The 27,324-nt window shown below is 41.1% G+C and overlaps 1 protein-coding gene across 1 annotated transcript in view; it reads right to left on the bottom strand.

Annotated features, from left to right (window-relative positions):
* Positions 1–27,324, bottom strand: part of Vps16A (vacuolar protein sorting 16) — a 103,647-nt gene that overhangs the window by 61,872 nt on the left and 14,451 nt on the right. The window contains exons 4-9 of the mRNA XM_080275208.1: positions 26,457–26,601; positions 22,723–22,838; positions 15,176–15,351; positions 11,550–11,712; positions 11,001–11,084; positions 7,871–7,996 (exon numbers count right to left, since the gene is read on the bottom strand). Of these exons, the coding sequence (XP_080131334.1) occupies positions 7,871–7,996; positions 11,001–11,084; positions 11,550–11,712; positions 15,176–15,351; positions 22,723–22,838; positions 26,457–26,601 (810 nt within the window). The remainder of the gene's footprint in view (positions 1–7,870; positions 7,997–11,000; positions 11,085–11,549; positions 11,713–15,175; positions 15,352–22,722; positions 22,839–26,456; positions 26,602–27,324) is intronic.

The raw sequence follows: 27,324 nt of genomic DNA, 5'->3' as shown, positions 1-27,324 counted from the left end.
GAAGCGGCGGCACCTCCCTCAGGCCACCAAGCTAGAAATCATCGAGAGGAAGAAGAAAAGGGAGAGGAAAGTGGACATCACCAAGGCCTATGACGTGAATGAAGCCAGTGTGAGGACCATAATAAAAAACCAAGACAAGATCCTGGCAGCAGTAAAGGTTTACAGAGTGCTAGGACAGGCAGAAGCAGGACCTTCCATGGATGTGGATGAGGATAGTGATTCTGAGTGTGATTTCGCAGGATTTATGAGGGAGGTTGAGGAGGAGCAGCAGTCATTACCCGCTAGTGACGCCAGCAGCCATCCTCTGGGGACCCAGTAGGACTACCTACAGCCTTGGATACCACCTTCCATTCCCAGCAAGCCCACCAACACTATCCTAAAAGGTTAGTTATCATTCATAGTACAGTATCATTTAATATAATTACAGTAATACCAATATATGTAAAGGTATATGGTAGGTATTTAGGGTGACTTTTCCTAGGGTTGCTGACATAATTCATTTTTCTCCATAAGCTCTGTTGTTTGTCCAACACGTTTTTGGTCCAACACGGGACCTGTGCATGACAATATTACCGTGTTGGACGCGAGGGTACTGTATACATATATATATATATATATATATATCTATATATCTATATATATATATATATATATATATATATATATTTACATACATAGTAGGCAGGCATAGTACACGTGCTCACAGTATGCGAAACGCATTGTACCTGAGGACCTATTTTTCATCGAATTTTAGCGTACTTTTTAACTCTATCCCCTGAAGGGTGGGGTGTAAATTCTGGCTGTGCGCGTAACTCTCGCTCAAGAGCTTTCAGAACAGTCACATAGAGATATTTTACTTCTAACGTTCATAGGAAGGTTACTATTCATCATAGAAAGGCCACTTTGGTCTCATTTTGAAGATGAAGAATTTGCTCTGCCATACATTGTCCATAAAGATAATATATACAAAATAAAATGCTAAAAAAGTGAGTAGAAGTTAGCGACATGCTAAAGTATTACACTGTCCTTTAAACAAATATTTGCCCCCCCCCCAAAAAAAAAGAAGTAATAATATTTTTTGCTTCAATACATAGCAGAATAAATTTCCTTTCTAATAATCCATTATTTGTTGTATTTTCTTAAATAATTACGCTGCACATATACGTGAGAAAAAGGAGCATAAGTGTTCGGTGGGAGGTCAAGAGGTGTACATCCTACCTGTGAAGAACCGCACACCACACCGAGCCAAGCAAACCAAGTGAGCACGCACGCACCAGCTGTGGCAGGCTTAACTCCGCCCACTTTGCCCGTCATCCAACAAAAATGACGACTCCCTAAATATTTCTTTTGAGATTTCATCAGATGACGGGCAAAAGTCAACATACTGACATCAGAGGTAGACAAACACATGACGACCCACGTCGTCGTTGGTAAGTGTACGGGTTAATAGTGACGCGAACTGAACTCGTAATAGGCGAGACGGCAGCGAAGAGTGGCCCAAATCCGGGGATTACCCCGAGCACGCGACACTGCCACCCCAAGAAGCACCAACCACCAGTGATGGAGAGTGGAGACTTGTCGATGAGCCATTTCCTGGGAAGGATCAAGAGGATGATGCGATGTCTGAGGTGTCAGAAATAGACTTTGAAGGGTTTATGAACAAAGTGAGTGCATTAGGCAGTGAAAGTGTCGAAAGTGCTGGCGACGAGAGTGATGCGTCGGGTGGTGCAGGAGGTGCACGCTAGGGTTCAGAGATAATTTGCTGTAAGTCAATTTGCCGTCAGACAATTTCCCGTTAAAACATGGACAATTCCCCATCAGTCCCCGTCATTCTATAAATATACTTATTATTAATTAATCAAGCAATACTTTAATACTGTGACTGTATTTCAGGGGGATCCATCAAAGTGTATGTTCAATAAGCATAGGCTTTGGATATTATTCACTAGTTGCACATTTAGTCCATTATATCGAGGTTTTACTGTATTCTGTAGGCTTTAGGAAGGGAAGAGGTTGTGTAGATCAGATATTCATTCTTAGATCTTTAGTGGAAAAGTTTCTAGAGAAGGGAAAGAAGTTGTATGCGGCTTTCATGGATTTAGAGAAAGCATATGACAGGGTGGATTGACAAGGATTGTGGAAAGTATTAAGAATATATGGAGTAGATGGGAAGCTGCTGAATGCTGTGAAGAGTATGTATGATGGTGCTAAGGATGCAGTGCGTGTGGATGGTGAACTTAGTGAATTTTTCTCTTTGAAGGTTGGGTTGAAACAGGGATGTGTCATGTCTCCATGGTTGTTCAATCTGTACATGGATGGGGTAATAAAAGAGGTACAAGGTAGGGCTGTGGATGTTGGAGTGGCCCTGGTGAGAGAGGGTAGTGTTTGGAAACTCCCTGTACTGGTGTTTGCAGATGATACTGTGTTTTTGAGTGAAGACGAAGGGGAGCTGCAAGGCTTGGTGGATGAGTTTGGGAGTGTGTGTAAGAAACGGAATCTAAAGGTGAATGTAGGGAAAAGGAAAGTGATGGCCTTTGAAAGAGGTGAAGTCAGTGAATGTACAGTGAGGTTGGATGGTGAGGAATTGGAAAATGTGAGAATGTTTAAGTACTTGGGTAGTGTGATGAGTAAGGATGGAGGTTTGGAGGGTGAAGTGCTTGAAAGGATACAGCAGGGAAGAAAGGTTGCTGGTTCCTTGAAAGCAGTGATAAGAAACAGGGAAGTGAGCATGGAAGTGAAAAAGATACTACATGACAGTATTGTGATACCAACTCTAACGTACGGAAGTGAAGCTTGGACATTGTTGGAAGGACACAAGTCAAGAGTGAGAGCAGTGGAAATGAGTTATTTAAGAGGAGCCTGTGGAGTCACATGGAGAGATAGGCTGACAAATGAGGATATAAAGAAGCGTTGTGGTGTGGATGTGGATGTGATAGGAAGCGTTATGAGGAATACACGGAGATGGTTTGGCCATGTGGAGAGGATGAAGGGTGAAAGACTGATGAAGAAAGTGTATGTGAGTGAGGTGGAAGGGGGGAGAGGGAGGGGGAGGCCGAGAATGAGATGGAGGGATGGGGTGGAGAGGTATATGAGAGAGGGGTGTGTGAGCTGGGAGCAGGGCAGTGAAATGGCTGTGGACAGGGCGACGTGGAGGCGATTTGTTTGTGGCCACCACGAATGGGATTGAGGCGTCTGGCAATAGATAGATAGAGGAGATCCAGACAGAATTGCAGGAGATGCTCAAGACCATCATGCCTGAAGCCTTCCAAAGATGCATGGGCTCATGGAAAAAACGCTGGGATCACTGCATACATGCCCAAGGGGACTACTTCGAAGGCGACAGTGAGAACTAGGAAGTAAGGTAACTTAATTTCCTCCAATATTCAAATTACTGGACCTAATAGGTAGACCTCCTATACTCATATATGTATATACTGTAGGTGTGTGTGTGTGTGTGTGTGTGTGTGTGTGTGTGTGTGTGTATTTACCTATTTGTATTTACCTATTTGTAGTATACAGGAACTGAGCAATGCTCGTGTTGTCCTGTCTCCATATCCACATTTATCAAGTCTACCTTTTCACACATGAATGTTTTTCTCATGCACCACCTCTTTGTCTAAGTCGTTCCAAATATTTAAGAATATACCTAATTGTGATATACACGGAATGTACTATGCTCGTGGGTTTCCGTCGCTGTTTCTCAATAAGTCGAATTTAACTTTAAACTCGTTTATGTTTTTAGACTGGACGATCTCTTTGTCCAGGCTATTCCATAAGTCTATACTTCTGTAAGGAAAGCTATATTTCTTGATATCCTTCAAGCAGCTTGACTTTTTCAATTTCATTCCATGTCCTCTTGTTGCTCTCTTATCCCATACAAACAGATCTTCTTTGTCAATTTTATCTACTCCCACCATGGTCCTGAACACCGCAATCATGTCTCCCCTCTTTCTCCTTTCCTCTAACGAAGGCAAATCCAGTTTTTCCAGCCTCTCTCTGTATGACAGGTCTGTCAAACTGGGGACCATCTTGGTTGCTGTTCTTTGTATTCTCTCAATCTTGTTTATATCTTTCTTTTTGTGTGGGCACCACTATACCGCTACATATTCTAACCTGGGGCGGATCATGGCCACTATCAATTTTTTCATCATTTCCTCATCCATATAATGAAATGCTACTCTTATGTTAGTCAAGAGCTTATAAGTCTCTCCAACTATCTTGTTAATGTGCTTTTCTGGTGACAAACTATCTTGGACCAGCACTCCCAAATCTTTCTCTTCTCTCCTTTTTGTGATTAATTCATTACCCAAAAAATAATTCAGTGATGGTCTCCTGGTACTTTTACCCATTTCCAATATTTTACATTTCTTTACATTAAATTTCATTTCCCACGTCCGGCTCCAATTGTGTATCCTATCCAAATCCTCCTGCAGTATTTTACAATCCTCCTCAACCTCTATCTTCCTCAAGATCTTTACATCATCAGCAAACAGACTCGCATAACTGTTCACTCCATCTACCATATCATTTACATAAATCAGGAACATTACTGGCGCCAACACTGAGCCTTGAGGGACTCCACTTGTTACTTCCACTCCATCCAGACATCTTTTCCTTTATTACTGTCCTCATTTGTCTGTCTCTCAAAAAGTCTCTCATCCATTCCAGAAGTTTCCCCTTTAGTCCTCCTATATATTCTAGTTTCCACATTAGTCTCTTATGAGGTACCTTGTCAAAGGCCTTCTCTAAGTCTAAGTACACACAATCCACCCAACCATCTCTCTCCTGTACCACATCAATCGCTCTTGAGTAAAAGCTCAACAAGTTTGAAACACATGACCTTCCACTTCTGAATCCAAACTGACTTTCAGCCAAAATATTCATCTCTTCCAGATATTTTATCCATCTGTCTTTCAGGATTCTCTCACACAATTTTGCGACCATGCTGGTTAGAGACACTGGTCTATAATTCAGGGGTTCTTCCCTGTTTCCTCCCTTGTAAATTGGTACCACATTTGCCCTCTTCCATTCTTTTGGCACTTTCCCCTCTTCCAGTGAGCATACAATTAAGCTGTGAATTTTATCCGCCAGTTGTTCTCTGCATTCCTTCAGTACCCAATTAGAAATTCCATCAGGTCCTGGGGCTTTCCTTACATCTTGAGTTTCCAGTAATTTATACACTTCCTGCACCTCCACTTTTATATCTTTCATCACCGGAACATTTCTAATCACTCCCTCCCTTCCACAAGCTCCTTTTCTTTAGTGTGAAACTGACTGGAAACGTTTGTTCATTATTTCTGCTTGCATTGCCGCATCATTAAAGACCTCTCCATCTACTTTCAGCTTGGTGATTCCTTCCTTTTGTTTCAGTTTGCCATTAACAAATCTATAAAACAGTTTGGGTTCATCCTTGCATTTGTCAATTATACCTTTTTCAAAATTCCTTTCTTCTTCCCTACGTATTCTTGTGTATTCGTTTCTTGTTCTTTGTATTCTTCCTTTGTTCTGTCGTTACCTCTCTTTCTCCAATTGTTCCACGCCTTATCTCTCTCTTTTTTGGCTATCATACACCTTCTATTAAACCACTCCTTTTTCCTGTTTTCTTTCCCTCTTACTCTTGGTACAAATTTTTCCACTCCCAAATTATAGAGGTCTAGAAAGATATCCCACTTCCTCTGTATCTCTCTTGTTTCTCTGAATTTTCTCCAATCCGCATTTTCAAAAAGTTTCTCAATCCTGTAAAATTTGCTTTGCCAAAGTTGTATCTTCCCTGTCTATGAAGCTCGTCTCTTGGCTCGACGTTTCCTATTAACATCTGGAACTCAATGACCACGTGATCACTTTTTCCCAAAGGACAGAGATATTCCAATGATTCTATTACATCAGGTTCTTTGGTGAACAGTAAATCTAACCTTGCTGGTGTGTCCTCACCTCGAAACCGTGTCTCTTCTTTGACCCACTGCGTCATCACATTATTCATTATTATATTTAATAACATAGTACCCCACAGATCCCTCGCTTCGCCTCCCAGTACCATTCCTCCCAGTTCACCTCTTTACAATTAAAGTCACCCACCAAAATTATATTATTGCTTTTCTCAATTATTTTTTGCAAGTAGCTAGCCATATCTGACAACATCTCATGGTATTCGTCATCCTTCCATGCTCTCGTCTTTGGGGGAACATACACTACCGCCATATCTCTCTTAACATTCTCTCCAGTTTCTAATTTCATATATATCACTTCAGCCCTGCCTTCTCCCATTTCCACAGTATCTACATTTATGTTGTTCTTCACTGCTATCATCACTCCTCCTCCCTTTTTTCTTTTCTGTCTTTTCTCCACAGTTTGTATTTACCATCTCCCAAATGAACATCAATATCTTCTCTTAATTTGGTCTCTACAAAGCACATGACATCAGGTTCATGTTCTCTCAAGAAATCATTAATTTCGATCCTTGTCGATATGAAACCATCAACATTAGTATATATCACCTTCAAATTATTTTTGACATTATTAATACCCTCTTCTCTCCTACTCTCTGTCAGTACCACTTCCTCAACTTCTGATCTTTCACAACCATCCCACCTAATTTCCTTCACTTCTATTTCCTTAAATACCATTTCCTTACTTTCATATCCAATACTCTCCAAAAAAAAGTATTACGTTCTTCCTCTGTCCTCTTATCATTTTTTCCTTTACTTCTTCCTTTAATGATTTTAAAGCTTCTCTTTCTTCTTCATTCAGATCTTTTCTTATTATAATATTTTCCATCCCCGCCTCTTTGCTTAATTTCCAGGTCACTTTAAGTATCTCATTTATTACACTTTCTGATGTAAACTTGACTCTCATTGGTCTTGTTTCCCCTTTCTTATAAGGCCCTATCCTCCTTACTTCCTCAATTTCTTTTACCCACTTGTTTCCTTCGGGGTCAATCTTGCCTAATATTCCTCTCACCATGTTCGTGTCTCTCTCTCGAGTCTTGCAGAACCTAACCTTTTCTTCCTCTTCCCTGTTTCCAAATACTATCACACATCTGTTCCTTTCTACAGTTTCTCTCACTATTTTCTCTTTTTTCTTCAGTATTTTCACTACATTTTCTTCCATTTCTTTCTTGTTCATTTCCCTTTCTTCCTGGATGATCTCTCTTAAGCTGACCACTTCTTTCTGTTCTTCCTCTACGTGTGCCCACTTTGCCTTGTGTTCTTCTAGTACATTACTCACCTTCTCCGTTTTATTAGTACTCTCTTCAAGTTTCCTCCTCAGTTCAACATTTTCCTGCTTCAAATTCTTAATCTCTTCATTGGCTGTTTCGTTGGACTGGATTAGACTCTGTATGGTGGTTTCCGTATTTCCTGACACATCCTTTATCACTAGATTCTCTACTTTTTTTTCGAGTTCACTAATCCTCATAATTAATGTTTTCACTAGGTCCATGACATTAGTATTAGCATCAAATCCTTGAAATTCCATTCCCTCATTGTTTACATTTTCGGCCATCTTTAACGTACCGATCAAGTACCTAAACAGCTGTTACCAATAAGCCACAAACATTCATGTATACTATTGCCAACAAATCTTTACATTTTTGGTAGTCTACCAACTTTCATTATTTTAAATTTAAAGAAAGACCCTAGGAGACAGGACAGACAAAATTCCTGAAACTACTCAAGGTCAGGAGCGATGCCTGGGACGTCCTCTCTCTCCGGCTGTTCGTGTGTGTGTGTGTGTGTGTGTGTGTGTGTGTGTGTGTAAAATACACTGATTATTTGGAGGCCAGTAGTCTGTCTTGCTTGTCTATTTTGAAATTTCTTGTTTCAAGGGCAATTTAATAAAAACATATTATAAACCATAATAATTATTATCTTACCCTCAGGAGCATCTTCTGAGTTTGTGGTCTGTACTCATGCTGGGCTGCCTGTAAACACTGACTTACAGCTTCCTCCATGTTTTCCTTGATCATACCTAGACAGTCATTGGCTCGGGTACTCCTCTCCTGTCAAAAAAATCAGATACATGAAGTCCTTGTTACATGTCAACTTTTTTTCATTCTTATTTGCTATTGTCAGTTGTAAATTATGGGAAAACTGCCGACTAAAATTTCACTGCTACCTATAAAGTAGAAAGCCACTTAATACCAAGCTTTCCTCTTTTCTCTCCTTTCTTTCTCTTCCTCTTCCCATCTCTTCTATTATCTTAATCTCGTCACTCTCCTCTACTCTGTTTTCTTCTCCCACTCCTCTCCTCCACTCTGCTTGTTATGCAGACTCCAACAGAGTTCATCTATGTATTTCAATAATCTGTCAATTATTTTACTTCCTCAACTTCCCCATGAAAGCTTGGGGAAGTTGAGGAAGCAAAATAATTGGGATCGAGGAGTGGCTGGTTAGGGTGGTTATGGCCATGTATGTGGGTGCTCACATCCAGGTAAGAGCGACTGGAGATTTGAGTGATGAATTTTCCACGAATGTTGGTGTGCAACAGGGTCAATTCTGAGTCCCTTCTTGTTTTCATGGGACTTAAAGCCCTCTCAAATGACTTCAGAAATGGACTACTGTGGGAGATGTTGTATGCTGATGTCTGGTGTTGATTGCAAAGAATGAAAGGGAGGCAGAGGAAAGATTTATGAAGTAGAGAGATGGTATGGGGCACAAGGGCTTAAGAGTAAATGCAGATGAAACAAGTGATGATATCTAGGGTTGGTGGCAGTACTGTCAAAGAAGAGGGAGAGTGGCCATGTGCAATCTGCCACAAGGGAATGGGACGTAATTCCATCTTGTGCAGTGTTTGTGATAAAAAGGTGCATAAGAGATGTAGTGGTATTAGAGGTAGACTGTGAGATAATGCTGGTTTCATGTGTGTGATGTGTCAGGGAGTGCAGGTGGAGATTGTCAAGCATGAAAGGATTGAGCTTGTTGGTGAGTCTCGAATGTGTAGAAAAGTTTTGTTACTTGGGAGATGTTATGTGCTGAAGGTGGGGCTGAAGCTAGCTCTGTGGCTATGATGAGGAGTGGTTGGAAGAAGTTCAGGGAGCTGTTGCCTCTCTTGATATTGTGAAGGCTCTCCCTAAGTGCTAAGGGATCTTTGTATGCAGCATGTGTTAGGAGTGCAATGCTGTATGGTAGTGAGACCTGGGCAGTAATGGAAGAGGACATTCACAGATTCAAACATACAGAAATGACAATGATTAGGTGGATGTGCAGTGCGTCCCTGAGTGCAAGGCCTGGGGGGACTAGGTTTATGATGGAATAGTTGAGAGGTAGGATGTATTGGTGTGATGATATGGAGAGGTAGATTGTGGTGGTTTGGGCAAGTGGAGAGGATGGGGGATGATAATTGGGTGCAGAAAGTGAGAGGTATTAAAATTAAGGGTGGGGCTGCGATGGGTAGACCAAAAGAGGCCTGGGACGAGGTCATTAAATGTGACCTCAGGGTTAGGGGACTGAACAGGGAGGCTGCCACAGATCAAGCAGCATGGACAGCAGCCATTAGGTGACCAAGGCCGACACATGCACGTGTGTTGGAGCCTTAAAAAAAAAAAAAAAACTTCTTTACCTACCTGTTTTACATATTCATTTCCCACATCCTTCCATATTCATTCTGACCTTCTATGTATCTTCCTAAATAACCTCAAATTCAATTACAATCATCCACCTTCCCCACTCAGCTTATGTCCACCCCCTCCACATGACTTTAGCATTCCAGCAAACTGTGCAAAATTCAATGGCACATATTTAGGAGAAAAAAAAAAAACAGCATGCCTCGTCAAATACAGATATTTCTCATTTAAAATTGTTTTAGTATTAAGCTGCTTAGTGGTTGGTGGGGGCGCTCATCATCCTCTCACTCGATGTGCTGCTGCTATCGGGTGCCTGCCCTTTCCTCTCTTCCTTCTTTCCATCCTTCCTCTTCTGTCTTTCTTTCCTTCATTCATCCCTCATCCTTCTGTCTATGGGTGACTACACAGGGTGACAAGCCAAGAGATTTCCTGTACACCAGGAATCAATTTACTACTCTTGATGGTAACCATATAACCAAATTATGGCACATGGTGATTTAGTGGACAATTAAGGCACTCCAATCAGATTAAGCCTGTGCAGGTTTATATGCATTGGGGGGTTGGGGTTTAAGTAATGCCACTCAGGGATGAATGAGGCTGGTCAGGCTCATCTTAAATATCAGGACCAACTTGCCTGGTCCCAGGTTCCTACACTCTTCATGGGGCAACACTGGATTGGAAGATGAATGAATGATAATGAATTAAGTTGTTAATATTTTGACCTGTTTTTCACTTGATGTCATTCATGACTCGTTACTGTCTAACACTGCTCTAAAGTCAGGAATTATTAATTTTTTTTTATGCTTTACACCCTCAAATCATGAACCAAAAGCTTGCGCCATTAAAAGCTGATTCACTTAAAGTTGTATTTTGCCTCCAAATATCCTTTACTTTAACCCCTTCAGACCATGAACATCTTTGGTATTACTGTACCAGTATATTCTTGCCACCTCCACACAACACAAGTCAAACTAAGAAATGCTTTTTGTGATAAAAGGGTTAGATACAGCTTTCATAAACCCTTCATCAGTAGAGATCCTTTGTCATCATCATAAGGACCTCCTTTCCCACCCTTGGGCAGGGTGAGGAGTAGTAATGTCCAGACAACCCAAGTTTGACCAATCTAATGGGCCACACTTCCATTCACTCATCATTCAAGCCCCCGGAATCCTGGTTCTATCTAATGCGCCAAAAACATTCATCACATTCTGTAGATTCACATAAATGTATCTGATAGAGACAATCCACACGCTGTCACGTTAAAAAGGGGTGCCAAATCCCTGATCATGCACTTCTCACAACATTCATCCAGCCAGCTCGATCTCTTGTCAGTCCCCTAGCCTCCCTTTGTAAGGTTAGTAAAATTGCTTGGGAAAAACAAAACAGGCATTAAGGGAGGATTGATTGTACAATAAACCTAAACTAAAGGAAGCCACTGTACCTGGAATCCCTTAGATGCCTCAAGCAGGAGGGCACCAGGAGCCATGGAGCCAATACCCAGTGTTTCAGCTACGACAAGGGGTACCTGACAGAAGTAAATAATATCTAGTGATAAAAATACCTCTCTTGCAGTTAGATGTAAAAAGTAATCTCACTTAAAGGTGAATATAAACATATCTAGCAACAACATAAGTAAAATAAAAACTGGCAACATCATATTAAAAGCATTATTATCCAAAATGGGCTTTTTAAAACGCTTAGAAGTCTCCAAAAGTCAGAAATTCCTTAGTTCTGACAACTCATCAGTTCCTTTAGATCAAACTTCTAGGCCACTTCTTGGTTCAGCCACCCTAACTTGGAAATTTTTGTTTTTTTACCCCTTATTTCTTGTAGCTCAAAGAAAGCATGACAATACTGTGATTCTACTTGGTTTCCACAGCACTTCCTTGTGACCAGCTCCACATTCTACGGTTACTAAAGCTTAGTATTCTAGATAAAGGGATGGCAATTTTAGGCCATGTTAAGGCAGAAAGACTATAGTTTCTCCTACCTTCTGAAGCGCATCATGTGTGGTGCTTCCAATGACACGAACGCCATCTGGTTCCTGGACCAGATGCGAGGGTGAGTCAAGGTAATAGCTAGTGGCATCACCATTGACTGTCACCACCTCAAGTGTTACATCCCACACCAACACCACTGCATGGGTGCCACACCTGTGGTAATGTAAGGAAAAAATGGGAAATAAGTGACAATTCAGAGGATGTAACTTCAAACTATATATAGTATACAGTAAATACAGTATACTGTGTGTGTGTGTGTGTGTGTGTGTGTGTGTGTAATTCACCTGGTTGGTCAGGATCACCTGATGGTTGTGATCGTCAGCTTTTACCCTCCCGGAAGGGAGCTGAGAGCTCATATAGTCCGATCTAAGGGCAAGGCTGTGACCTTCACACACGCACACACACGTCCCCTTGCTCAAGGGGGACAGTAACCACCCACTTCGTCAGTGAAACTTTTTCGCAACCTGAGCGAGGCGCGAACTCCCGTCCACCAGTTGGCAAGCGGGAACGTTACCACTGCACCAGCGAGCGGGTGTGTGTGTGTGTGTGTGTGTGTGTGTGTGTGTGTGTGTGTGTGTGTGTGTGTGTGTGTGCTGAAAATGTACTTCTGAACAAAAGTAACTTAATGAGCTGTTCAACAATTTCTTTATACAGTACTGTAAATACATCTGCTGTATTGGTGCATATCAGAATAAATTATCTAGACAGATGAATTTCTGTATGGTAATTTTGTTTAAGATCATTTAGCTCTATCTCAATAGTGATAATCTATCGTTCAAGGGAATACACATTACAATACCCAGATAAAGAAAAAAATAATAATAAATGCTAACTGTACAATATTAAAAAAAAAAAAATTAGTTCAAGAGCAATGGAGGAACACAAGGAGGGAAAAGCAGAAGGAAGTAGTCCATAAAAGGAGAGCAGAAAGGTTGCAAAAGGATGGAAAAAATGCATTCTATAAGAGAAGTGGAGGAGCAATTGGGTAAATATGATTTGGAGCAGATGGGGGACGTATCTTTTAAGGGAATACCCATTTCAATATCCAGATACAGAAAAAATAATAATTATTGCTTACTGTACAGTATAAAAAAAAAAAAAATTAGTTCAAGAGCAATGGGGGAACAAAAGGAGGGGAGGACATGAGGAAGTAGTCTATCCATGGAGGGTAGAAAGGGTGCAAGATGATGGAAAAAAAGGAAGAATATAAGAGAAGTGGAGGAACGATTAGGTAAATATGATTTGGAGCAGATGGGGGAGGTGGAAGCTGTGTGCAAGATATTTGCAGATGAAATCTGTGCAGCACGTAAGGTGGTGTGTGAGGTTAAGAGAAGACGTAAGGGAGTGTAAGGAACAGCATAAAGGAATGAAGCAGTGAGACAAGCTGTGGTACAAAAGAAGGGTGCATATGGTGATTGGATGGAAGGCAGAGACATGGAAGAAATTGAGAGATGTAGCGAGTTATATGTAGAGAGAAAGAGAGAGGTGAAAAGTTTAGTAAGAGAGAGTAAGAAAAAAATGAATGAGAAATTTGGAAGGAATTTAAGTGTAAAGTGGTGGTGTAAGAAAATGTTCTGGAGGGAGGTAAAGAGAGTTAGACAGGGTGATAAAGAAGTCAATAGGGAAAGGAAAGATAAAAATGGTAGATTATCAGTGAAGAGAGAAAAAGTGAGCAGATGGAGTGAACACTTAAAGGAACTGTTACACATTGAGAATGGAAGGAATGCAAGTACAGTATAAGTGGCTTGGAAATGGCTGGGAGAAGGAGAGAGGTGAGAAGGAAGGAAATCAGTAGGATGGAAGTAAAGGAAGCAATGAAGAAAGTCAAAATGAGGAAGAGCTCAAGGAATTGATGAAGTGTGTGATGAAATGATGTAGCATGAGGGAGAGATAGTAGTGGAATGGATATGGAAGATGGGCAGATTGGCCTGGGAGGAAGGTAGAGTCCCAGAGGATTGAAAGCCACATATAATTATTCCCCTGTACAATGGAAAAGGGGGAAAAGAAGTGTGTGGTAATCATAGGGGCATTTGTCTTCTTAGTGTAACAGAAAATGTGTATGGTAAGATACATACTGACAGAGTTAGGGAAATAACAGAGGAATTAGTTGGTCAAGAACAGGGAGGCTTTGGGAAGGGAAGAGTTTGTGTAAATTAGATATTCATCCTTAGGTCTTTAGTGGCAAGGTTTCTAGAGGAGGGAAACAAGTTGTATGTGGCCTTCATGGATTTGGATAAAGCACATGACAGAGAGGATAGGCAAGGAGTGTGGAAAATATTAAGAATATATGGCATAAATGGGAAATTGTTGAATGCTGTGAAAAGTATGTATGGGGGTACTAAGGCTGCAGTGCATGTGGACAGTGAACTGAGTGGATTTCTCTATTTGAATGTTGGACTGAAACACGGATGTGTCATGTCTCCATGGTTGTTCAATCCGTATATGGATGGGGTCATAAAAGAGATACTGTACAAGGTACGCCAGTGGATGCTGGAGTGGCCCTAATGAGAGAGGGGAGCATTTGGTAACTTCCTGTACTGATGTTTGCAGATGATACTGTATTGTTAAGTGAAGACAAAGGGAAACTGCAAGGCTTGGTGAATGAGTTTGAGAAAGTGTGTAAGAAACAGAATCTAAATGTGAATGTAGGAAAGAGTAAAGTTATGGCCTTCAAAAGAAATTAAGTCACTGAATATACAGTATGACTGGAGGATGAGGAAATGGAAAATGTGCATTTAAATACTGTTCTTGGGTAGAGTGATTAGTATGGATGGAAGTTTGGAGGATGATGTGCTTGAAAGGGTATATACAAGAAGGAAAAAAGGTTGCTGGTTCTGTGAATTCAGTCATAAGAAAAAGGGAAGTGAGCATGTTAGTGAAAAAGTCGCTGCATGATCGTCTTCTGATACCAGCTCGAACGTATGGAAGTGAAACTTGGATCTTGTTGGAAGGACACAAGTCAAGAGTGAAAGCAGTGGAAATGAGTTATTTGAGGAGCATGTGAAGTTACATGAAGACACAGACTGACAACTGAGGAAGTGGAGGATCATTGTGGTGTGGATGTGACAGAACGAAAGGTTGCTGGTTCTTTGAAAGCCGTGGTAAGAAACAGGGAAGTGAGCATGGAAGTAAAACAGTCACCACACGATAGTATTGTGATACCAAATCTAATGTATGGAAATAAAACTTGGACCTCGTTGGAAGGACAGAAGTCAAAGGTGAGAGCAGTGGAAATGAATTACAGTACAGTATTTGAAAGGAGCATGTAGAGGAACATGGAGAGACAGACTGACAAATGAGGATGTGAAGGAGTGTTGTGATGTGGATGTGATGGAATGTGTAGCAGAAATACATTTAGGTGGTTTGGCCGTGTGGTGAGGATGGAGAGAGACTAACAAGGAGAGTGTATATGAGTGAGGTGGAGAGGAGGGGGGAGGGAGGGGGAGGGAGGGGATGAGATGGAGGGATGGAATGGAGAGGTATATGAGAGAGGGGTGTGTGTGCTGCGGGGAGGAAGTGAAATGGCAGGGGACAGGGCGACACAAAGGCAATTTGTTTGTGGCCACCCCCTGCAGGAGTGATTAACAGATAGTTTATTAAATAAAAACTTACTGACCATGCAAGTTGTTTTGGCTTGACTTGGCTCTTTGCATCGTATTCACAGTATTTGATGCGGATATCTGATGAACCAACCCACAGCTTGCCAGTGTCTGACAGGAGGGCGATGTGGCGGGAGTTTGTGGACACAGCCATCTCCACCACACTACCCCCTGGCTCATTCCATTCTGGGTACTGAAGGGATAAGAAGTGTGTGGTATAGTTCATTTACATTAACCTGGCTCAGATTTTCATCCTTCTGCTGCTTATTTCAAGTTGCTTAGTGGAGCCCCTGGGGGGTAGAGGGGCATAAAAGCTCCCACCATCCACCCCCTATCCCAGTGATGACCAAGCATGGTGCAGGGAACCATTGTCTAACTCACTCTCATTTCATTTCTGCAACATCTGTGGTGTTCCTCTAATTTTCTCTGTTGAACACCACCTATCTTCCTCTAAACCTCCCTTTTTCTTCCTCAGTGAGACTCAGATTTTTTATTTATTTATTTTTTTTTTTGTGACCGACTCTGGGCATAGGCTTCATAGCCTGCTTTCAGGGCCCAGTAGTCCTCCTATGTACTGCACGTCTCTACATGTAACCACTTCGGCGCTAACACCCACCGTCCATACTGAATACATGCTAGGGCTGTCTCATACACGACTGGTGTATTGGTATTAGCGGGGGTATTTTTACGACATGTCGGCGGGTCTTCTGGTAGATCAGTAAAGTTCGATATTTATGAAATTCAAATCCTTAAACTGTTCCCTGCCCCAGTGGGATTTGAACCCGGGTCCGCTAGGACTGCAGACCAACTCTCTACTGATTGAGCCACCGCCTCCCCCAGTCTGAGAAGACTGAGAGCAAACCCTTCTCTGCATTCTCCTCCTTACTCTATACTCACTTTGAACCCAAGAGTGGCTGCTGTGTGTATATACGCAAGAACATAGCTTGCTTTCATGTTCCTGAACCTGAATCCTCTGAATTCCATATGCTCTGGCTTTGGCTATCCTGTCATTCTTGGGCTAAATACAGTATATCTGTGCTATGTACTGTACTTAACCTACAATCAGACAACTATGAAAGTTTTTTGTTTACTATCTTACCTCAAGATGCAAGACATCCTATCAATTTCTTTCTCTGAAATCCCCATTCAATGTGATTTCAATGTTCACCACCACCTTTGGCTCTCCTCTCCATGCACTGATCTACCTGGTGAACATGTATACATCTTTTCTATACTTAATGAACTTGAGCAGCTTGTACAGCACCATTGCCGTATCCTTCCCCGCCTAGGAGAGAGTTCAAACATAACTGACCTCTTTCTTACAACTAATCCTTCAGCTTACTCTGTTAACCTTTTCACTCCACTGGGCTCCTTCATTCACAGGCTTATCACCTTAACTAGTCCTACTGCTCCACTAAGGCCTGTGAACCCTCCCAAGCAGTGGTGGCTGTGACTTTCGAGCTGCTGATTGAGAGACCCCCAGGCAGTACTTATTGGATTTTCCCCCAAATAAATATTGCTTCCATGGCCGAGAGCCATCTGAGTGTGCCTCGTGCATTATGGAGATTTTTCTCTCATGCATGGAAACATACATTCCTTTCTTTTTTCCTGTGACTAATGCAAAAGAAAATGTAAGTGCACTTAAGTACAGTGGAATTTTGAATTTCGACGGTTTAGAATTCGATGATTTGAATTTCAATGAGTTTTGGAGTGGTCCACCTACCTCACTTTTCAAGGCAAAATCACGTTTTTCAATGCTCTCAGGGCCAGACTCCAACCAAAACAAGCAAAGATAATATTTTTGATGAGAACTAAAATGCTAACAGTGAAGGAAAATTATAAGAAAAAGTATGAGACTAACCTATAGGCTTTCTATTTTATGAGGGCAGTTTGGGTGGGGCCTCCTAAGACCTCACACCGCTAGCTCTGTTGCCACATCGCCGCCACACACGTGCTCCTCTCTCTCTCTCTCATATTTATATTTATATTAACTACTAATTTTATTTTCTTGATTTTTTTCTCGTTTTGACTTGATGGGCAATCTTCCATGGCGGGAGACTGACCGAGTATGACCCCCACACACATGGCTATCTTTCGTCTCACGCCAACTGACAACATCGCAAAAGCAACGCTGACAAGTCTTATGGGATTTACAGTATACTATACTATAGCTGTTTTTTTAATTACATCTATATAGAGCATTTAAAATTCATTTATAAGTAGGTACTAACTTAAAATAGGAGAGAAAGAGAGGAAGTCATGTGAGTAGGAGTAATTACACGTCTGTGGCAGCGGTGATGTGGCAACTGAGCTACAGGTGTGAGGTCTTAGGCAGCCCCCATCCAAACTGCCTTCATAAAACAGAAAGCCTATAATATGTAACATGTGCCAAGAAGAGAATGAAAATTGATGCATACGAAGATATGGTTCTGAGACAATTTACCGTCAAGTCAATTCGTTGTCAGATAATTCCCTGTCAAAACATGGACGCAGCCAAAGGAGAAAAGGTTGTACAGGGGAGGGCAGAAATACACCAAGTGTACACTTGCTGACAACGCGATATACATTTGCTGACAGTATGGCAATACAATGCAGAACTACAGTTACTTAACCAATTATAGTTCATAAAGCTTACAGGGGGTGTGGGCAAAAAATCATGATTTTACGTAGTTATGTTTGGAGGCCCCAGACCCAAACTAATTTTTCCCATAAGAAGTTCAGTTTAAATTTCGATGACTTGACTTTCACGGTGATTTATAGGTACCCATGCCTGTCGAAATTCGAAACTCCACTGTACTTGAGTAGTGTGATGAAGTGCCTGAAAGGGTACAACAAAGAAGAAAGGTTGCTAGTTCTTTGAAAGAAGTGATAAGAAACAGGAAAATAAGCATGGAAGTAAAAAAGTTGTTGCAAGACAGAATTGTAATACCAACTCTAACGTATGAAAGTGAATCTTGGACCTTGTTGGAAGGACACAAATCAAAAGTGAGACCAGTTGAAATGGGTTATATGAGAGGAGCATGTGGAGGTACATGGAGAGACAGACTGACAAATGAGGAAGCGAAGAAGCGTTGTGGTCTGGATGTGATAGGACAAATACACTGATATAGTTTGGCCATGTGGAGAGGATGGAGAGAGAGACTAAGGAGAAGAGTGTATGTGAAAGAGGTGGAGGTGGGCAGAGGGAGAGGGATACCAAGGATAAGATGGAGAGATGGAGTGGAGAGGTATGTGAGTGAGGGGTGTGTGAGCAGGAAGCAGGGCAGTGAAATAGTGTGGGACTGGGTGACATGGAGGCAATTTGTTTGTGGCCACCCCTTCCTGGATTAAGGCATCTGGCAATACATACATAGATGTTTTAGCAAAATCCCCTGTTACAAATCAGGATTCAAGATGGACAGAAGGCAATTTGGGCCATAGTATAGTGTAAGGATAGACTATTCTGGTTGTCTCATTTAGTGTTGTGAATTTTTCAAAGACAGTTACTCTCATCCTAAATGTCAGGACCAACTTGCCTAGTCCGGAGTTCCTGCGCTCCTCATGGGACGACATAGGATTGGACGATGGATGGATGGATGGATGGATGGATAGTTTTGAAAAGCAGTACATGCTTGCATATGTCAACTTTATTCATCTGATGGTAACATTCATATTGCAATATCTAGAACAGCACCTCGTTTCCATTTCCTAACCACAGGGTCATGTTCTTGGACCTAACCTCTTGTCGTCTTTTGCTTATCTCTTGGTGTTCTACCCTTCACATTTGCACTCACAGATCTTTTCATCCTGTTTTCATCCTCTATTTCCTCCACTTGTCAAAAAGGCCTCAATCTCCTCCTCTGTAGCACATCATTGATACCTTCAATTCCCAGCTAATCTCTAGGGAGTTCATTCACAATACTGTAAAGTATTCTGTTATTCAGGGAAGCATTACAGGTCCATCTGGTTATCCTCATCTCTGTATATACTGATTTTTACATGTCTTCCTCTTTGTTCTCCAAGTTCCATTACCAAAGGGCATTACACTTATCATACATGATGCATAAGTTTCTCCTAGTATAATGGAAAAGCCCCCCTCACTCTGAGAAGTAACAGGGAAACAAAGATTCATAGAATGGTTAAGAATTCTTAAAGTTGGGAAATTCTTAATTCTACTATTAATTCAGATCCCTAAACTATGTAATGGAGCTACAGTTACAAATGAGTTGAAGAGTTTAGGAATACAGGTAGCTACTCTCCTGATACTACGAGAACTTTCTCCTCGCACTTGCGGAAGCTGTATCCTGCAAATGGAAAAGAAAAAAAACAAAAACTTTCACACTGTGGGTATAATTATTTTCAAACTAAAATACAGTACTGCTGATGTTACTAGAAACATTATACCTCTTGAAAAGTAAAATGGCCAGATATTGGGCTATTGTTGTCCAGTATATTTAAGGGTAAAATGACCAGCCTCCTTTCCCTGATGACTACAAAACTGAAAAGCCTCTAGCAATGTCTTGGGATGAAACCCACAAACACAGCAAATCTCCAAAACAAACTTTTATTTGTTTTATTTAAAAAGAATCCAATATGTTTGCATGTGTCACACTTGGTCACCTAATGATGGCTCTCCATGCTGCTCAATCTCTGGTAGCCTTCCTATTCAGTCCCTCATCCCTGAAGTCACACTCTATAACTTGTCCTAGTTTTTTCTTTTCTTTTTCTTTTTTTCTTTCTTCATCATCATCATGGTAGGTTACTAAAAGGGGTGAAAAGTTTTTATGTAAATAGTAGAGCATGTGTAAGAGTGGGAAATGCTGTGAGTGATTGGTTTCCCGTGAGAGTAGGGCTGCGACAGGGATGTGTGATGTCACCTTGGTTGTTTAATATTTACATGGATGGTGTTGTAAGGGAGGTGAATGCAAGAGTTTTAGGTGGTCTGAGTCTGGTAAATGTTGATGGTGGAGATTGGAATCTGAAGCAGCTGCTGTTTGCAGATGATACTGCACTGGTGACTGATTCAGAGGAGAGATTGAGACAGTTGGTAGAGGAGTTTGGAAGGGTGTGTGAAAGGAGGAATTTGAAAGTAAATGAGAATAAGAGTAAAGTGATGAAGTGTACGAGGTTGATAGATGGTAGGGGGATGAATATAGTTTTGAATGGTGAGTTGCTTGAGGAGGTAGATTGTTTTAAATATCTAGGGTCACATGTTGCTGTGGATGGAAGAATAGATGCAGAAGTGAAGTTTAGAATAAATGAAGTAGGAAAGGTGCTGGGAGGAATGAAAAAAGTGTTTAAATGTCGTTCGCTTAGAATGGATGTAAAGAGAAGGCTGTATGAGGGTGTTGTGGTACCGACTGCATTATATGGGGCTGAAACATGGAATATGGGTGTAGCAGAGAGGAAAAGTTTGAATGTAATGGAGATGAGGTGTCTGAGGAGTATGTGTGGAGTGACGCGTATGGATCGGGTGCGAAATGATGAAGTGCGAAGGAGAACTGGAGTTGTTCAGGAGATGGCTGGTAGAGTTGAGCAGAGGGTGTTGCGATGGTTTGGGCATATGGAGAGAATGGATAATGAGCGATTGGTGACAAAGATAACTAGATCTGATGTGAGAGGTGTAAGGCTGAGAGGAAGACCACGAATAGGATGGATGGATAGTGTGAAGAGAGCGCTGGATGCGAGAGGAATGTCTGTCGAGCAAGGAAGAGTGGCTGTGCGTGACAGAAATAAATGGAGAGAAATTGTGAATAAATAAGTGATGACGCAGCCCTGAGGGGATATTCTCCCGCATTTGGTCTGATCAGCTAGTCAGGTCAGGTGCGGGTAAGGGGATGGGTATGTTATGATGTGGCAGGGGTAAACCAGCTCTGCTGTCGGGCCCTGCTGCGGATGTCACTGATTGCATTGCGCAGTTGACCCTTGTGCGGTGTGGTGCGGTGAGGATCTGTCCGTTCTCCCCTTTGGGGCTAAGATGTGAATGAATGGGTTTAAATGGATGAGTAAATGGAGAGTGTGTCGTCCTGTCTCGGCTACCTCCCTTTCCTTGGGGGAAGCAGCCTAGGTATATAGATAGATAGATAGATCATCATCATATTTTTTTTTTGTCTGCCTCTCGCCACCCTACTCTCGACATTCACACCACTCACCTTCTGCCCCAACTGTCATCTTTCACCTCCTCAACATGCCTAAAACCATACCAATCTACCCCTTCCCAACACAACACTAATACATTCAAATCCCATCCTTCCTTCGAGCTCTTCAACTGCAATCGTAATCCCCCGAGGTTTCTCATTCAAGAATCATTATCATTTCTGTATGTCTGAGCCTACAAATATCCTCTCCCTTTACTGCTCAGGTCTCACTACCATATGGCATTATACTCCAAACATATGTTGCATACAAGGATCCTTTGGCACGGAGGGAGAGCCCTCTCGATGTCAGGAGAAGCAACAGCTCCCTGAACTTCCTCTAACCACTCCTTACCTTTGCCACAGAGCTGGCTCCAGCCCCACCTCCAGAACATAACATGTCCCTCGTATAACAGTACACCAAAATCATTCTTATTCAATATTTTATTTAGCTTTGGAATCATTTTTCACAGTGAGGGTATTAAGGTAAGTACTGGATTTTAAGCAGATTAACATGAAAGAAACAAGAGACTGATAGAGAATAGTTGCTGACTTTTGAAACAAGGACCTATCAGATGAATGAAAGTTTCTCACATTCTGAAACTGCATGGGATTGCATTCTAAGTGCCTTTGGAGATTTTGTATCACATCTTCTTTAGTGATTTATTATTCACATTACATAGCATTTTCTTGTATGCTACCAATGCATCCATCCATCATCCAATCCTGTGTTGCCCCACGAGGAGCGTAAGAGCCCAAGGCTGGGCAAGCTGGTCATGACATTGAAGATGATGACCACCTTCACTCATCCCTGAGTGGCATTACATGAGCAATAAACCCCAACCATCCCTTGGACATAAACCTGCCCAAGCTCAATCCGACTGGAGTGCCTTAACTGCCCAATAAACCACCAGGTATCATAATTTGGCTATATGGTTACCACCTGGCATAGGAAATGGTTTCCTGGTGTACAGGAAACCATTTGGCTTGCCACTCAGAGCAGAGTCACCTGTAGACAGAAGGAAGAGGAAAGAATGAAGGAAAGAAAGACAGAAGAGGAAGGAAGGAAAGAAGAAAGAAAGAGAGGAAAGGGCAGTCACCCGAGAGCAGCACTACATTAAGTGAGCGGATGGTGAGCGCCCCCACCTACCACTATGCTACCAATGCAAACTGTCAACACTAACCCTTGCTGAGCTGCAGATCGCACATGAGGCACAAAGAAGGTCCACATTAGCCAAACTGCAAGTCTCATATGAGGTAAAACTTACACTGGTTATAAAACAATGATTCAAGGGAGGTAAACAATCAAACAAAGAATAAGCCCACCAGGGGCTAAAATATTACTTAAAACAGCTACAAGAAAATCCAAGGTGTAATGAGCAAACAAAATCACAATGGAAGAGGTGCTACGAAAGTTTCTATGCTACCAAGAGTGTGGACCAAGAACCTACTAGAGCCTGAGGTCGCTGATCCACTAGATTGAGGAGCAGGAGGTCATTGCCCTGGCTGACCAGCACGTTGGTATGCCGTTCTTCACGCACCACACACCAACAGTTAACACCACCACCTGCATAAAAGTTACAAAAAAATTACATCATCATCATCACCATCATAACCCTAAGTCCCACTAAAACATAAACAGGGAGAGTTACTACATGGAGACCAATGCAATGGGCCATATACCCATTTTCTCATCATTCAAACCTAAAAACTTGCAAATTTGTGAAAGAGTATCATAATCATCATTCCAACCTCAATTCCCATTAAAAAAAAAAAGGGCGGGGTCACACCATCATTTGTATATTTCTTTAAACCTTTAGTATTATGGCACCACCTCACAAACAAATCCATCTGCACAAAAGAAACATGTTAATTATTACATTCATGACTTCTTACACTAAACAGAGCTTATCTCAATTTTCACACACACACACACACACACACACACACACACACACACACACACACACACACGCATGGTCGCAAAATTGTGTGAGAGAATCCTGAAAGACAGAAGGATAAAATATCTAGAAGAGATGAATATTTTGGCTGAATGTCAGTTTGGATTCAGAAGTGGAAGGTCATGTGTTTCCAACTTGTTGAGCTTTTACTCAAGAGCGATTGACGTGGTACAGGAGAGAGATGGTTGGGTGGATTGTGTGTACTTAGACTTAGAGAAGGCCTTCGACAAGGTACCTCATAAGAGACTAATGTGGAAACTAGAATATATAGGAGGACTGAAGGGGAAACTCCTGGAATGGATGAGAGACTTTTTGAGAGACAGACAAATGAGGACAGTAATAAAGGATAGGATGTCCGGATGGAGGGAAGTAACGTGTGGAGTCCCTCAAGGCTCGGTGTTGGCGCCAGTAATGTTCCTGATTTATGTAAATGATATGGTAGATGAAGTGAACAGTTATGCAAGTCTGTTTGCTGATAATGTAAAGATCTTGAGGAAGGCAGAGGTTGAGGAAGATTGTAAAATGCTGCAGGAGGATCTGGATAGGATACATGATTGGAGCCGGATGTGGGAAATGAAATTTAATATAAAGAAATGTAAAATATTGGAAATGGGTAAAAGTACCAGGAGGCCATCACTGAATTATTTGTTGGGTAATAAATTAATCACAAAAATGAGAGAAGAGAAAGATTTGGGAGTGCTGGTCCAAGATAGTTTGTCACCTGAAAAACACATTAACAAGATAGTTAGAGAGACGTATAAACTCTTGATTAACATAAGAATAGCATTTCATTATATGGATGAGGAGATGATGAAAAAATTGATAGTGGCCATGATCTGCCCCAGGTTAGAATATGCAGCGGTAGTGTGGTCCCCGCACAAAAAGAAAGATATAGAGAAGATTGAGAGAATACAAAGAACAGCAACCAAGATGGTCCCCAGTAGTCTGGCAGATCTGTCATACAGAGAGAGGCTGGAAAAGCTGGATTTGCCTTCCACTGAGGAAAGGAGAAAGAGGGGAGACATGATTGCAGTGTTCAAGACCATGACAGGAGTAGATAAAACTGACCAAGAAGATCTGTTTGTATGGGATAAGAGAGCAACAAGAGGACACGGAATGAAATTGAAAAAGTCAAGCTGCTTGAAGGATATCAAGAAATATAGCTTTCCTTACAGAGGTATACACTTATGGAATAGCCTGGACAAAGAGATCGTCCAGTCTAAAAACTTAAACAAGTTTAAAGGTAAATTTGACTTACTGAGAAAAAGCTAAATTTTACTTACTGAGAAACAGCGACGGGAACCCACGAGCATAACACATTTCGTGTATATCACAATTAGGTATATTAGGTAAATACATAAATATTTGGAACAACTTAGACGAAAAGGTGGTGCAGGAGAAAAACATTCATGTGTGTAAAAGAAGACTAGATAAATGTGGATATGGAAACAGGACAACACGAGCATTGCTCAATTCCTGTATACTACAAATAGGTAAATACACACACACACACACACACACACACACACACACACACACACAAATACACTTCATGAATGGAGCAATAAATGGCAAATGGAATTTAATGTGGACAAGTGTCATGTAATTTTGATAAATGTGAAAAAAAGACCAGACTGGGATTATAAGTGAGGAAGTTCAACCCTACACACATCAGAAAGACAGAAAGACCTAGGAGTGATTATCAGTAACAGACTATCTCCGGCTGACCACATCAGTGAGAAAGTACGTAACATGTATACACTGCTAGCAAAAATGAGAATAGCATTCATGAACATAAATGAAGACATGCTGAGAATGATAACACCATTCATCAGACCAATCTGGGAGTACGCATCAGTAGTCTGGAATCCTCATCTCAAAAAACACACAGATAAGACTGAACAAGTACAAAGGACAGCTACAAGATGGGTACTAAGCATAAGGGATCTAAGCTACAAATAACGACTAGAAAACTGAATCTACCAATACTACAGGAGAGAAGTAAAAGAGGAGACATGATTATTGGAATGGAATATAAATGCATCTAGGGGAAAGAGAAAATAAACATAAATTTATATAATCTATGGGGAAGCATCGGCAAGAGGACACTGCAAAAAGCTACATAAAAAGAGAGGTGATAAAGACGTAAGGAAATTCAGTTTCCCAAATCAACCAACTGATCAGTGGAATGCACTATTGAATGAAATAGTGTGTGCCAAAACTATTAATAAATTTAATGATATGAATGATAAAACTGGTTTAATACATGGGACAGTATAAGCCAGACTCATTCTGTAAAGATACAATTAGGTAAGAACAATCAGGTAAGAACACACACACACACAGACACACACACACACACACACACACACACACAATATCAGTTTTGCTAATCTCGTTTCTAAAGAGAGCTGGAATGGGATTAAGAGGGAGAAAAATATATGTAAGACTGTAACCCCATGTTTCATTCTTGACTACCTATACAACACAAATAGCCACTCAGCAAAATACTCAATACCAACAACTGCAGGGAGATTCACTACACTGAGGTGTCAGAAATTTTTTTTTAAATTAATGAAGCAATTTAAGTGAAATTTGGTACTTATTTCCTTGATTTAATTATAATTCATCAACCCTTACACCAAGTTTTGAAACCAGTCTTCTTCAACATTTACACATATTTGAAACCAGGTGTTCATACTAGCAAAATTTTGATACAACATATTCATGGGGATGGCTGCATTCCCTTTAGTCAGGTCTTCAAGTTGCTAGTCAAGTGTGCGAGGTTTGTTTTTAGATCCTTTTCCCTTAATGTGGCCCCACCGTCAGAAGAAAATCTTTTGTTATATCAAGATACTAGAATTAAAAATATTCGATCAGTTATAAAGCACTGTATGATCACTCGATCAGTGCAGATAACCAACCGATACCTACTCAGCATGGGGCTGGTGGAGAGCAGCATTTCATTTCCAGCATATACAGTATCAGGGAGTTTCTCCAATGCAGTATATGACTGACACAGACCAAAGTTTTTAAGTACAGAGTTTCATTCAAATCTGTTAATTAATGATGGATATACTGTACTGCCATTCTTCTGAGGCCTCAGAGTAGTAAATCACCCCAAATATATGATAAGAACAAAAGGCACTATTACTGTTCATGGTTATATACAAATTAACACATCTTCCTGGCATAATATGGGTCATCACTATCCTTCAACTAACCTGGAATGTCTGGGTATTTCCTGGTCTTGGGCTCATGAATGTTGTTGACCAAAAAGACTCTGTTGGACTTACTGAGTATGGCTACACCCGTCTCCCGGTAACTTGTAAAAACTCGAGCGCTCTGGATGTGGGTGTCCTTTACTTCCTGTGCAGATAATCTGAGTTATGTTAATTCCAACTTTTACAAACATTTTTCAGTAGTCAACTTCAATCATTTATGAGTAGTGGAAATCCACAGTACACATGCTCTTGACTCTTACAGTATACAGTACTTCATTACACAAAGGGAATATGCAGATACAGACAGTTATTGTTACAATTCTAGGATGTAATGTATAGTACCACACCTCTTTCCATACAACCAGTACTGAAATTTAAGAGAAGCTGGCAAATCAGCTTTGCAGGTAAAGAAGGAAATTTAACAGCAAAAAAAAGTGGATTAATTTCATAAGGACTCACTATAATATTCTTTCTCCATCATCCCAAAGGATAATTGGTGTAAGAAAGGGATCAGAATGTGGAGGTGTATAGGAAGGCTTGTAAGTGGTTCAGCATTTCAAGTACTTTGATTACGAATTCTTGTGACTGACTTTCCTCCCTATGAGTGAAAAATACAGCTACCAAACTCATTGCTACAAATCACTCTTATGGTAAGTGGTAACCTCTGTGGGAAGCCACACCTAGTACATTGCTTAGACTGAAATCACTGCATTATTAAACCCCACTAGGAGATGGTGGTAAATGGAGGGACCCAACAGTCACCCACTTGATGTAGTGCTGCCTACCTCTTTCTTCATGCCTATCAAGCTATTTTTAATCTGTCCTCTCTTCCTATTTCTTCCATCCTTCCTGTCACTATTTATTACTC

The sequence above is a fragment of the Coenobita brevimanus genome, chromosome 61 (assembly GCF_032717465.1).
Source record: "Coenobita brevimanus isolate Jiangsu-jjx chromosome 61, ASM3271746v2, whole genome shotgun sequence".
Taxonomy (NCBI): domain Eukaryota; kingdom Metazoa; phylum Arthropoda; class Malacostraca; order Decapoda; family Coenobitidae; genus Coenobita; species Coenobita brevimanus.
The sequence above is the reverse complement of the archived record's forward strand: the minus strand, read 5'-3'. Positions and strand labels throughout refer to the sequence as shown.